This window comes from Rhea pennata, chromosome 4 (genome assembly GCF_028389875.1).
Source record: "Rhea pennata isolate bPtePen1 chromosome 4, bPtePen1.pri, whole genome shotgun sequence".
NCBI classification, from domain to species: Eukaryota; Metazoa; Chordata; class Aves; order Rheiformes; family Rheidae; genus Rhea; species Rhea pennata.
The window spans coordinates 46,127,444-46,140,958 of record NC_084666.1 but is presented as its reverse complement, the minus strand read 5'-3'; the positions used below and the strand labels follow the sequence as shown (position 1 = coordinate 46,140,958).

Genomic DNA, 13,515 nt, shown 5'->3' with positions numbered 1-13,515 from the left:
AACTATAGAAATAGAAAGCTCTGAGATGTTCAAGTACTATTGTGGTGAGTGCAATGGAAGAGCCTGTGAATGAGATCTGTTTGTGTGGCCTTATTCAGTTGTCACAGTAGTTTCCCTCAGTTTGAGGAGTTAGATGACGGGACAGACCTAGGTAAGAAATGGCAATGTAAGATGACCCATTAAGCTAGAGTCCTGCTTCTTTTCCATTATGCATGTACCTTTGTGCAGACTGAAATCTTTGAGGTAAGCCTGAGGAAGAAAAGGGTTGAGTTTTTAAGTGTTAGTGTTGTGGCTTTTTTGATTGTCATCAGATACTTAATTTTATCTTTTGGAGACTGCAGACAAAACTGCATATATACCCTTCCTTTTCTATGGCCTTTAATTGACTTTTAGCAAGCAATAAGAGGATATTGCATACATTTCGTGCCAAGTCATTCTAATAATGATGCAAGATCTTTTCAGTGATTTTGTTCTTAAGAAAGTGACCAAAGACCAGAATGTTGGTCTGAGACCGCAGGTATTGTGACAGACTTCAGCTTAGTGTGGTGAAAGGGAGCCTTAGGAGCAAAGGCAGCAAGTGAAAAGAAAAGAACAAAAAACAATTAATGAAAACAAGCTTAATAAAATAATTATTAGCAATCAGTTTACGTGTTTTAAGCACTTCAGGAAAGGACTGTTTCGTCTTCGTTTTTTTTAACATGCATACAGTGTCTAGTGCTCTACATTAATGGGAAATAGTGTAAGATTAAAGTTTATAATACGTGCTTGGTGGAGGAGCAGTACAAAAACGTTAATCCCTTAAAGAACTTCAAATATTTATCATTCTTATTGCTGCTTATGTTTTGCTTCATACAAATGGTTTGTCTTTGCCAAGTTTAATATGAAGTTATCATCTTAATGAACATTTAGCCTGTTGCTGTTTAGTTCATCAAATTAAGTGTAACTATGTTAATTAGCCCTGTGTTCCAGACTTGGTAAAATGCCTGTTGAGATTAAATGGTAACTTAATTTAGCACGGGAGGCAAGCAGTCTCTCTCACTTTTTTTCAATATAGAAAATTGAAATGCTTGCTCTGGTTAACTAATCTGGGGGATACATTGATAAATTACTAACATAATTTTGTGTGACCTAGTGCTGTTACACTTCAGTAATATTAATGGTCATTTAAAAGTGAGGTTTAAGTGGTTCAAGTTCTTGATTGAAAATTATAGACATGTGTCAAGAACAACAGTCTAGCTAAAGATTAGAGAGTAAATAAGGTATGAATTAATGCTTTTCTAGGTTTGGAATTCTGTTACAGGGAGTGTAGCTACTGCTAAAATAAACCCAGTTGGACATTCAACCTAAAACCAAAAATACTGTGTAAGGAGATTTTCAGATATATTAATATTCCCACAGTGAGTTCTTTTTTGTGTTCGATAACACTTTTCTGGAAGTTCAGTATCTCACTTGTGTTGTTTTTCACTGTTCTTTTGCAGTGTCCTCAGTTTTGTCATAGATCACCAATTGTTTTACATTTGCAAATGTTAAATATTTTTCCATATGTACTTGCTTGTATTCAAAAGGTAACTTAAAACAACTTTTACTGGGGAGAAGAATCCTAGCAAACCTACCTACGGCAAAAACATTTTTTTCCAAATACTTTACAAATTTTATCTTCCCCTTGCACAAGCATTGGAGGCCTTTATCTCTGTTATCTATTCTCTGAAACAACCTTGTGAAAGATTGCCAAGATTAATAAAATTATCTTGCATTTGCTGAGGACTGAGAATAAATACTGGTAACTATGGCAGCTAAGTTGGTTATGGCAGCATAACCTGATTGTGTGTCTGAGTCCTTAATATTAAAGAGTTCCCCAATGCAAATGAAATGAAGCAGCTAATTTTTCTGAGTGAATGACTGAATCTGACTAGAGGACTCTTTATACATATCCTGTGTGAATAACGCAATCAAATAACGATGCAGCACACTTGAATATGTATTTTTTCAGATTTCTTTGTGAGACCAAGAGTTCCTGTTGTATTATATTCATGCAAGACAATCTGCAGGGCATTTTCATTTGGTTTGTATTTTCATTGCGACATAAAAACAAAATACCCAGGATTAATACAATTTTCTGGTGCTACCCTAGCCACCTACTTTCTTGACTCTTTGAGGTGATATCTGTTTAATACTGCAGGGGGGCGATTTCTCCTCTTAGAAAGGGAAGGAGGGTCTGCCACATATGTGGAGACCATAGGATAATTGTTTTCTTTGGGGGGGAAAATGCCAAAATGGTGGCCAGTGAAATAAAATGGGCAAAGCTTAATTACCCAGAACTCTGCAAATAGCTTTTTTATCAGATGGACTTACTCCACAGCTAAAGGTGAACGGCCAAAATACTAGTAATGACTATTTTGTCCCTTAATATATTCATTTTTTATTTTCCTTATAAAAGAACATTTGTAACAACAGTCAATTTGCCTTAATACGTCTGCAGGAAAAAGGCAGTAACTCCATATTCTCTTATAAAGCAAAGTAGTATATCATCCAGGCCTGACTTTTATTTTTGAGGTTGATAGTGAACCTGCACGTGATTGTTTAAAGACACCTAGAAGAACTGATAAGCCATATACTTCATGAACAGATACTCCCTTTATTTTCAACAAAAAAAATCACCTCTAAAACTTGCTTTCACTGAGTGTTTCTCGAGGTGAATTGAAGATCCAAAAATAAATTTGTCATTAATATGGACAGTGATATTAAAAAGAAAAATCAGTTAAATCATGTAGGAGCTAGAAGCTGTCAAGTTTTAGGATTTAGGATTTCAACTTGTAGGATTTACTGATAAGAGTTGTGAAGCAAAATTCTATATAGTACTACTTCACTTGAAAATAAGGAGGAGATCTGTCTTCCTTTAAAACACACCAAATGGGATAGAACATTTCTCTCAGCTACTGTAACAGTATGTCTGGTTTATTCTGTTACAAGAACATACAGGGTTTTTTGTTTTCCTCCCTATGTAAAGGTATCTTTTAGAAGTAGAGAAGATTATTGTTGTTGTTGTTATTGCTGTTTAAAAGGGGGGGGATCATATCCATAAAACTGTTACTGAACCAGTAATCAGTTACCAGATTAATATTAAATTAGAAATATACTTTGTTATAAGTATAATCCATGTTGCACTGGATTTCTCTAATGTAACAGTTTGAAAATTGGTATTTTATCAGATCAACCTATTTTTAAATGGACAGCATGTTGAGACATTTGAGGAAGATCTCACATTTACATCAGAAGTTGTTTCCTGTGATCCACCTAATTTTAACAGTGAATTGAAAGGTATGTTCATCTTTTATTTGTTAATGTATCACTTGCTGTCTATGTTGGATTTTATCCATGAAATATATTTTACTTCTTTATGCTACACATTATTAACTCCTTCAGAAAATACTTACGTTACTTTTCTTGCGAAGGAAAGAGTTTAAATCTAGCGTCATACAGTATAAAATGTAATGAAACTTGTAATAGATATTTAAGTAAACAGTTGTTCAAAACAACCAAAACTTAGACACACCTGAAAACACAAGAACACTGGCTTGAAACTGAAATGTGATTTAAGAGTTACATTTACTTTGTTAATCCTGGAAGTAATTGGTCTTACTTCACATTAAAATAATTTGTTAAGAATGGAGAATAGGCTTAAAAATACTTAAAATGTAGATAATTAAAGCTCAGCCATATTCCATAAATCAGCCTCAACAAAATACAAAAGAGTGGTACCAATCTGATACTAGTGACACTTGAAGAAAACATACTACACTAATGACCTAACATGACAAATCCTGTGCTGCTGTTAGACTTGTCTAATCAAATTCTCTGAAGAAAGAAGAAAAGAAACTTAAAAGGAGCAAACCAGTAAGGTAAACTGTGCAGATCAAAACATCTACAATAAAAGAAAGAGGTATTCAATCTGAATAGTTCATAGAAACTAAGTACTAGGTTAAGGATTATGAAAAGTACTAGATATCTAAAGTTTTTCATGTCCTTTCTTAACAGCAGAATTACATACTGTGTTGCTTGGCATATATCACATCTCATAATTCCCTTTTGGTCAGAACAGAATTTTTAATATTTTGCTCCTCATTAGAGAATTAATTTAAAACTCTAGATAGTTTCAAATCTAAATGAGGTGATTAGAGATTTAAATTAAAGATTACTTGTTAGAGTTATTACTGAAAATAATACTTATGCTAAGAGAATACTTCAAGTATTTGAGTCAGTGTATACTTTAAAAGAAAATAATAATGCAAGGGGATAAAAATATTAAGATTTATTCTGGGTTCCAATTATAGGTGATATTTCTTAAAACTGGTAATAGAGTATTTCCCAAAACCAGTAATAGAATAAAGAGACTACTAATTTTAAGTTAATGGGGAGTATTCTATATCATGTAGAATAATCTTTGAATATGCATATGGATGTGAAATGCTTATTGCTCTTTGAAAATCACTGGTATTGAATGCCAAATTGCCATGAGCGATTTCATTTTCCCCTGTCCTTTCAAACATGTTTTTAATGGATGATTTCTTCTATGTCACACAGAAGCTAGTTAAAGTCTTAAGTATGTATTTATCTCTTGCTTATGTCTGTTGCAAATCTAATCTTATAGCAGAATCTATTTGATACCTGGGAGTTCCAGGGAAGGCCATAGGGGATTTAACTAAGACTGAAAAATAGTAAACTGGGCAAGTTAAGAAGTAGGAAGTCATTTTTTTCTGTTTAATAAAGGGATTAGCAAAGCTTCTAACTTTTCAGGGGGACTGCAATGCTAACTATAGGTGAAACAAAAAGCTATTAGACTTCTTGTTGCTGTCAAATGCCTTCTTATCATTAGAGGAAACATTCTGAGGTGCCTAACATCTGTGTTTTAAGTCCTAAATTCTTCAGGCTTTATTCAAGCTAAACTTCACTTTTGAGGGTCAACAGAAGTCCTCTAGTTGTTTCCCCTGAGAAAGACCTCTAAACTTTTGCCCTTAGCTGTAAATAGAATTGTTTTCTGGATGTGACTGAAAACTTACCTACTTCCGTTGCTTCATACGTGGACAGTATGTATGGGAAACAGACAAATGAGTTAGACTCTAAAAGGAGTAACTTCTCATGAAACATCTTCTGTCAGCATTTAGTAAGGGGGGAAATATTTTTCTTTATGTTTTATGGTTATCTCAAGCGAAAGGGACTGTTAGTTCTCTTTGAACTGATAAGAAAAATATGTGAAAATGGATTTCAAAAATGCTGCTAGAAGTGGTTCTGGGAGGGAGGAATTTGAATTCACCATTTGCCCTAGCTTCGAAGAGAATTCCTTTGTAGATTTGTTTGAGATGTTTATTAAATGAAAACAGCTTCCTGATAAACAGATGATGAAGGATAAATAATTAGGATAATAGTAAATGAGAACACCAGAACACTTTCTAGAACTGGTTTTGTAAAGGGACACTGTCAAAGACCGTAAAATGTTGTTTGATGAAGAAGACTCCTACAGCTTATACAGTTTAAACTTTCTCATATTTCAACCTTTAAGGAAACACTACATTTTTTTCTTGACTTGTGAAAAGAAAAAAATTATTTAAAATAATATGATTTCTGTGGTGATGTAGATTTAGCCAAAATGAGCAATGACCTTCAGCTGAACTGTTTCAGATGCTCTCTTTTGATGAAATTGGTGTTTAATCACAAATAATATTTCCCAATTAAATAAATAGACATTGCAATATTTTCTGGCAAGTTTCATGGCCCATTTCTGCTTGCATTTTTCCTGGAAGTGAACGTAACTAGGCTGCACGATCATCAAGCTCAAAACAAATCTAGGTTTATGTTGTCTGTTGTTATGATGTGCTTTTATCATTTTAAGTTGGATGCTATTGTGATATATTACCAGTGAAGATCCATAATGCTAGACTCAACTATAATCACTCTTTCAACTTGTTTCTGACAGGGACCGAATATGTGTTATACAACATAAGGTCTTAACTAAAGCAATTTAACAGCAATACGTTGTTGTTTGAGGCATGAGTAGGTGTCGTCTCTCTGATCCAGTGTACCAATAGAAGAGGTTTGCTGTGGCCAGCCGCATGTTTGTTACTGCTTTCCCTGTTACTGCCACTTACAGAAGTAGCTCTGCTAGCATATTTAAGTGACCCCTGATCCTTTCCAATCAAAATAATTAGCATGAGCTAAGTTACACTACAAAAATTATCTATCATTGCTGTATCGAGGCATTTTGTCATCCATGCTATCGCCCGTACCCTAATTAATTTTTGGGATCTCTCTAGTTGCTACTGCCATGGACTTGCAGCCTCCTTTCCTGATAGGGACAGTAAAAACTGTGAGTAGTAGAACTTACACCTATTTTCCCTCTTACCAGGTTTACTACAGCTCTCTAAATCAGTCTGGCTTGTGTTTGTTTAATATGAACAGATTGTAAGATACAGTAATTCTCTAGAGAGAAAGGAGCTGAAGGTGATGAGAATTTGGCTAGGGCTGGGTTTAGCTTGTCAGCTGACAGTTGCTTGCAGAATGTATATTTACCCACACCTTAATAGTAGATACACTTTAATTTAAATTTAATCTAAACTTAATCATATCGTTAAATTTGTTTTGATGTGTAATTTAAGTACACCTTGGTACCTTGAGAATTGATTTAAATCAGCATAGTTACACTAATGAATTTTTTAAGACAGCCTACCTTTAGTCAGCATTCCATATTTGGCTCATTTAGAGCATAATATCTTTAGTATTCTATCTTTAATTCTGTAAAATAAGGAAAAAAACCTACTTTGATCAACAAATTATCAACGGAAGCAGTAACAAAATGCTTAAATGCTTAAAATGTGTCAGTTTAACCCATTACCCTGAAAATTTCAATGACAAGCATATTCCATAGGCTGAATCATTTTTGAAAATACAAGGAAAAACCTTTAGAAGCTTGTCAGCAAGTTCTTGATAAAAATGTTTGGCCATGCTGAAAAGTCTTACAAGTATTTTATTTGAAAATGGTGCAGTAGCTTCATGTTTTGTAGCAGAGATTTTTAAAGTCAGGAAGAATTTTAGAAGGAATTCCTACAATCTGCAAAAATCTACTCAAAATGGGAAGTATAGTACTTGAAGAATAACATTTCTTATGTATTCAGTAAACATTTGTTGACGTTTCAGAGCTAACGCGCTCTGAATCATGAGTCTGTACTAAATGCCTCATCTAAACTGTTTATAGACCCAGCAAGACTTCCCTGAAATTGCTTCTTGTTGCTACCACCCACAGCTGTTGCACCAGAAATTGGATCAGAAAGCAGGGAGACTGTCACTTCTGTGCTCTGAATGTTCCCCCTACTGGTGTCCAAGCAGCAAAGAGAGAGGAAAAGCTGCTAAGCTATGTATGGAAACATGAGAAAATGCCGGGAAGGGGAAATAGGGGAGGAACTGGTAACTGAGCAGATGAGAAGTCTATACATGAGTGTAAGTCAATCTGCTAGAGATGCTGGGACTGAGAAGTAAATGGACTGTTGGAGCCTGGGTGCCAAGAGAGCTGATAAGGCCACAGGGAAATAGGAACAGAAGCAAAACTAGTTGGAAATCACTAGATTCTCTCTGCCTAAAAACTGGGATAAACCAAGGTTTTAAGTTTCATTAATATTCTCCTACCAGCAAATACTGAAACTCAGCAGCAAAATGAACACTTCATCTCTCTCTGTGGGGAACAGGAACTAGATGGTGACAATTTACTACTGTTATTAATCAACAGTTGCACAATTTGAAGAGGTCTGAGCTATGAATCTAAACCATCAAACCTTGCTTAAACTATGTAGATGACAGTATGGTTCTACAAGATTGAATTTCAGGGTTTGGTTGAGTTTGCTGCTTGCTGCCTTTATGTGTGTGTATACACATGTGCGCACGCTTACACACAGAGGATAGGGTAATTACTAGGAGCTCATGAATCATATTATACAATACTAAAATAGTTACAAAATTAGTTATTTCTTCAAAATCATGGGATCTTTCTATGTAACTGAGTAAGTAATCTTTATAGTAGAGATTATGAGAGAGACACATTGTCTTCAAAGGGGAGTTGTGACCGTTTTCTACGGACAGCAACTAGTTGTTGGGACAGTAGCTTTTCCGCGAACATTGAAAGCAGAGGGATATTTATGAATGGGACAGAAGTTGTCAGCCAGTCAAGAAATGAGAAATGGCTACTGTGTCTGCTTTAGAAATAATAGATTGCTAACACCAAGATGAATTCAAGGGTGGTGGGAGAGGTGATAGCTGGCACAGCATTGAGCTGTAAAAGGGAGCTAAGAAATAGAGCAGGAGAGATCAGTTTGGTAATTCGGCCCCCAGTCTGACTGATCATCTGGTAGATGTTCTGATGTGAAAAAAGCTTTGGGAAATTTTGTGGGAGTACTACAAACAATGCAGGAAATACAGACTGAAAAGATGGTTACTTCTTCAAAGCATACCATTATTTGTAGCTGTTGTTAAAATGTACTCATTTTCATATTGTATAGATCTGCCAAGTGGTCCACATACTTACCGCTTAGAAGACCTTGCCTATACTAGAAGTGGAGACAAAGGCAACTCTGCAAACATAGGTATTATTCTTTTGCTTTCCTTATAAAGTAATGGAAGATTTTCAATAAGAGCTAGGCACCCAGTGCTGCTCTTGATTTTTTGGAAATCTCTCACATCACCTTTTTTTTTGATTATTGTCTTGATGGTGAAAGAAAAATTAATCTATGTAAACCTGGGATCTTACTAATGGAATTTTTGCAGTTTTCTGTTTAGCAGCTGTTGAAATCTGAGGTACTAAAACAATATTTGCAAATCATTCTACAAATTTGCAAAGCCAAACTCCCCAAAGTTAAGCAATGTCTTTTTAAGGTTTCCTTTATGTCTTAATTGCTACTTATTTGTGCATATGTGTTATCTAATATAATCTCTTTATTTTCTGATCATGTATAATATTTCCATATGTGAACTTCTTAATATATATCTGGCTATAACATCTACAGTATTAGGAAAGACAAAAGTCTTTCTTACATGTAAGAGATTATTTTTAATTACATTGTTAATCCAAATGGTGTGTTTCAGTATGCAGTCTCTTTACATTGATTTTGCTGCTTCTTGCATTGTTTAATAATTCCTTCTATTCCTTACTTCTGCATGCAACAAATGGCTCTCTTACTTGTTGGAAGATGAGAGCGTGTGGTGTTCAAAGCTCATTATGAATTTAAGGTGCGTTTGGGATTTGATTTGCTAATAGCTGTTGTGCTAAAACTGATAAATTTTGTTCATTTATATCTAAGGAATATGTTTTTCTTGCCCTGGTCTGTGAAACACTTTTTTGGGTTGAAGAATGAAGGACTTCTGATTTATTTTTGTTCAAACTGTAGTTGGCCTTTATTGCAGCATAGTGTTGCCAAATTGTGAACAACAGTTAATAGACTTCCTTAGATATAGAGAAATCATTGCTTTATTAAAGAACAACAACAAAACACTTGATCTGTAAGATTAATTTAAACTTTGAAATCCAAAGCTACAAAGATCTTTGCACTAAGAAACAAATTCCTATGAGAGGCAAATCTCCTGCTTTCCTAGTCCTGCTGTGGAACCTCAGGTTCAGCGTGAAGTTACATAATGCTTATTAAAGCCTACTTACGGCAAAACCAATGCAACTGTGATTTCTCCCATTTAGAACAGAATCTCATGCAAGGAGTGAGGCAAGAACCAAAGCTTCAGTTACTGTGCCCTAATTGACCTGGTAATGCTTTATTATGACTAATTGCAATTACTTGCCTAAATCATAGGAGCTGTTTAGGGAAGAGAACTGCATGTGGATTTGTTGTTGTGATTTTGTTGTTGTTCTTTAGGTGTCTCAGTGACAGAGACTGTTTGCAACCAGAAGAGTGTCCAGTACCAGTCTGGGAGCATTCCTTCATGTCATGTTCCACACTACCTCTCTGATGACAGATGGAAATCTGTTATACTATTTTATTTGGGTGTTCATTAAAGAGGAGCCATGTGTACAGTTTCAGATGAGAGGGTGCTCTCAAATCAGTTTGTAAAGAAAAAGTGCAAATTGGTTTTAATAGCTTATTTTCCAGCTAACACCTACTATGCCTGACAGGTGTGATAGCACGGCATCCCCTCTACTATCCATACCTAAAGAAAACTTTAACTGCTCAGGCCTTAGAGAACTACTTCCAACACCTTTTAGAGCGAGAACAGCCTGAAGAAAGACTAGTAACAAGGTGAGTAGTTTGCTGCTCAGTCCACAGTTGCCGATAGCTACACGATGGTATCAGAAATTATTTTGAAGTATATTAACATAAATATTACAAATCTGCCTGTATTGTCTTTAGTATATCTTTATGTATCTTCTTTTGCATTTTTAAATAACAAAGCTTTTATAAACACTTTTATAAACAAGTATTTTAAATAATAATAGTCCTTAAAAAAGAAAATGCATGTGTAAACCTAGTTATTTCTTCTGAAGCTATACAAAGGCTTTTGTACAAAAAACTACAATAAACTTTCAGTTTATTGGAGGCATCATGAGGTCTCCAAATCAGCGTATTAATGTTATGGATTTTTTGTTGTTGTTGTTCCAGTACAAATGTGCCTCTATAGAGAATATGCTCTGGATAGAGTACAGAAATAGAAATAACTTCTAAAGCAATTTGAGAAATGTATTTTTCCCTCATCTATGAACCATTTGGAGACTGTGGGAGCCTTAGTAAATGAGGCTTCCCAAGCCTCAGAGCCGTTGCAGAACTGGGAGCTTGAAATCCCTAAGATACCATATGAAAAGTGTACACAAAGCCATTGTGAATTGGAGCCCAAAACTACCTGATTTTTCCATTAGAAATCTGTTTCATCCTATCACTATCTCTGCAGAACGCTTTAATTTTTATAAAGTTTACTCACTTCGGAGTAGAGAATGTATTTCTTTCAAGTTTCCCCCACCCTTGATCTCACCTGCATTTTTGCTACACTCACCAAACCAGAATTTAAAGGAAAAGAATACATCTAAGTTTCCGTTTTCAAAATATGAGAAGAGGATGTGTGTCCTAAACAGGATACATTTACCTGGTATTTATCTAGAGTATCCTCTGCCAGTAAACAGACAACACAACATTTTCATTCTCGTAGCTGATGCTTAGGGTCCTTTCTGGGGACTAGTGAATGTTCTTGTAGTAGGAGATAATAGGGCTCATCCTCCTAAGGTTTAAAAACCTGTTGACTGTCTTACGATATACAATTCTAATATTGCAACAGGCTATTCAGTCTTCAGTATTGCTAAACTTGTTTTTGATACAAAATCAATTATACTGCAAAGATGGAGATTCCACCAAAATCAATGTATGTTTTCATGGGTGCTGGATAAACTGTTAAGCATCTTTTCTGGTCCTTTAAGGAGTCTGGCTCAGAAAGGTGCAACTCCATGCTTGGAGGGAGCTTGGGGCTATTTTAACCTCTGTTCTTTCTGAGTTGCAAGTACTGTTCTTTATCTCAGTAAGCTGCTCAGTGCAGATCTTGCCCTCTATTTTGTAAGTGCTAACAAACCTCTGCATCTAATAAATTCTGATATCAAGACATGTAATTGAATTTTCTCTGAAACAGAGCAGAGAAGGCCAAAAAAATAAGTGTCATGCCTTGTAATGATACTTCTAGAAATTGTTTTATTGTAGTTCCTTCATTCTGTTTATGTTTGTAAATAGAAGTTGAAGTTTGCTGTGTCTGGCTAAAGCCAATTTATTTTGATTAATTAGATTATCTGTTTCTGGGTTTGGCTTCTTTTAATGATGTGATAATGGAGCTCTGTGAGTGAATTGTAAAACTACTGGGGAAAAGAATAGATCGTTTTGTGGAAATGTTTAGGATTATAAGGATTATGCTCATGTGCTTCAGATTGTGCAGTTTCTTTTTAAAATACTTGTTTAATTTTTAGTTTTTATTGTCATAAAAAAGAGCTATCTTACTCTTTCATTTCTCTTCATTTCCTTTACCTAAAATGAGAATGATTTAAAAATATATTATTTTGGGTACTAAAAACATAACATCAACTCTACCTCACGACTGACCAGAGGTTAGCAGCCAATTGCCTTTCATTTTTTTTCCGTAAGGTTGTTAAAATAAATAGGAATGCCACATGGAGAGAAAAGATGGGTTTTTTTTGATAGTTATAACTGAAAACTCAGATGCTTCCAGATTTTCAGGTAATACAATAATGAAAGATTTTCTTTCAAAAAATCAGTGAAATTGCTTTTTCCCCCACCTATGTAGGAAGCATTCTTCTCGAGTTAATGGCAGTTTTGCTCTTGTGCATAGCAGTGATGTGCAAGCCCAACAGGAAAAGTCAGTCCAATTGAAGGGACGGCAGGGAAGAGATAACTCTGTTCAGGCAGAAACTTGTTCTAAGTTTAAATAAGAATGCCGGCCATCCTTTTTCTCTGTATACACATACAAACATTCTGATTGTGACTGCCATTAAAAATTGCATGGATGATGTAGTCAGATGTAGGGTAGATGTAAGCTCATACTGTGTGTGAAAGGAAAGGGTTTTTTTTTTTGTTTGTTTGTTTGTTTTAAGACATTTTGCCCTCCATCTTGTTAATAGTAGGTTATCTGTCTGATATTTTGTGTACAGTGACTTAAAACTTAACATCTGATGATTTTAAAGAAGTATTAGAAATCAAATGTGGTTGGAAGAAGGAAAGAGTTTTCTCTTTTTTTTTAAAAAAAAGTTAAAATGCTTGACTAGCTTAGTATATACTATTTGCTGTATTGATCAGATACTTTTTCATAATCTTTTGTCGGGACTTCAGTTTTATAGCTGCTTCCAAAGTAGGGGCAACAGAACACTAACACCAATTTTCCCCTGAAAACAACTAGCAAAGTTAGTACTAAAGTAGAATGTGATAATAAAAAAGTGGACAGAAAATAAAAAATCGTGGCCTAGAAGTCAGGTGCAGAGGGCAAGACACTCCATGAATACTGCTTGCAGGAACATGTCGAGAACTAAAGCATTTGCCAGTCCATTTAGCAGAATCGTAGGTTGACCACAGATGCTGCCAGTAGCGATTTTGATCATGTGTCCAAGGTGCAAGGGCATACTGAGCAGTGAATATCAGCAACAGCTGAAACAGGACTGAATCCTGTCAGTCGAAACAGGACTGAAAAGGATATACCTCAGAGTGACAAAATCAGTAATATGAAGCTCAAGGTGAAGGAGCACTGCAAGAAATTGCAGCTATTTTAGAGGGCAGATGAATCCGTCACAAGTTGACAAAAATCAGATAGATGACTAAAGAAAAAATAGTGTGGGAGAAAGTGTGATTTAAATTGTAGCAGTCAAACATCTGTAGACATAGCAGGAATTAAACATGCTCTTTTTCATTTACTCTTCATGTCATAAATTTCTTTCTTAAGGAAATAAAGGAAAGCCATCGAGTGTTTAGATGAAATATTGGATGAAAACAA

At 35.1% G+C, this 13,515-nt stretch overlaps 1 protein-coding gene across 1 annotated transcript in view; it reads left to right on the top strand.

Moving 5' to 3' along the window:
• The window catches only part of LOC134140076 (uncharacterized), a 67,877-nt gene that overhangs the window by 49,567 nt on the left and 4,795 nt on the right, over positions 1 to 13,515 (top strand). The window contains exons 16-18 of the mRNA XM_062574938.1: positions 3,210 to 3,318; positions 8,541 to 8,624; positions 10,160 to 10,283. Coding sequence (XP_062430922.1) covers positions 3,210 to 3,318; positions 8,541 to 8,624; positions 10,160 to 10,283 — 317 coding nt within the window. The remainder of the gene's footprint in view (positions 1 to 3,209; positions 3,319 to 8,540; positions 8,625 to 10,159; positions 10,284 to 13,515) is intronic.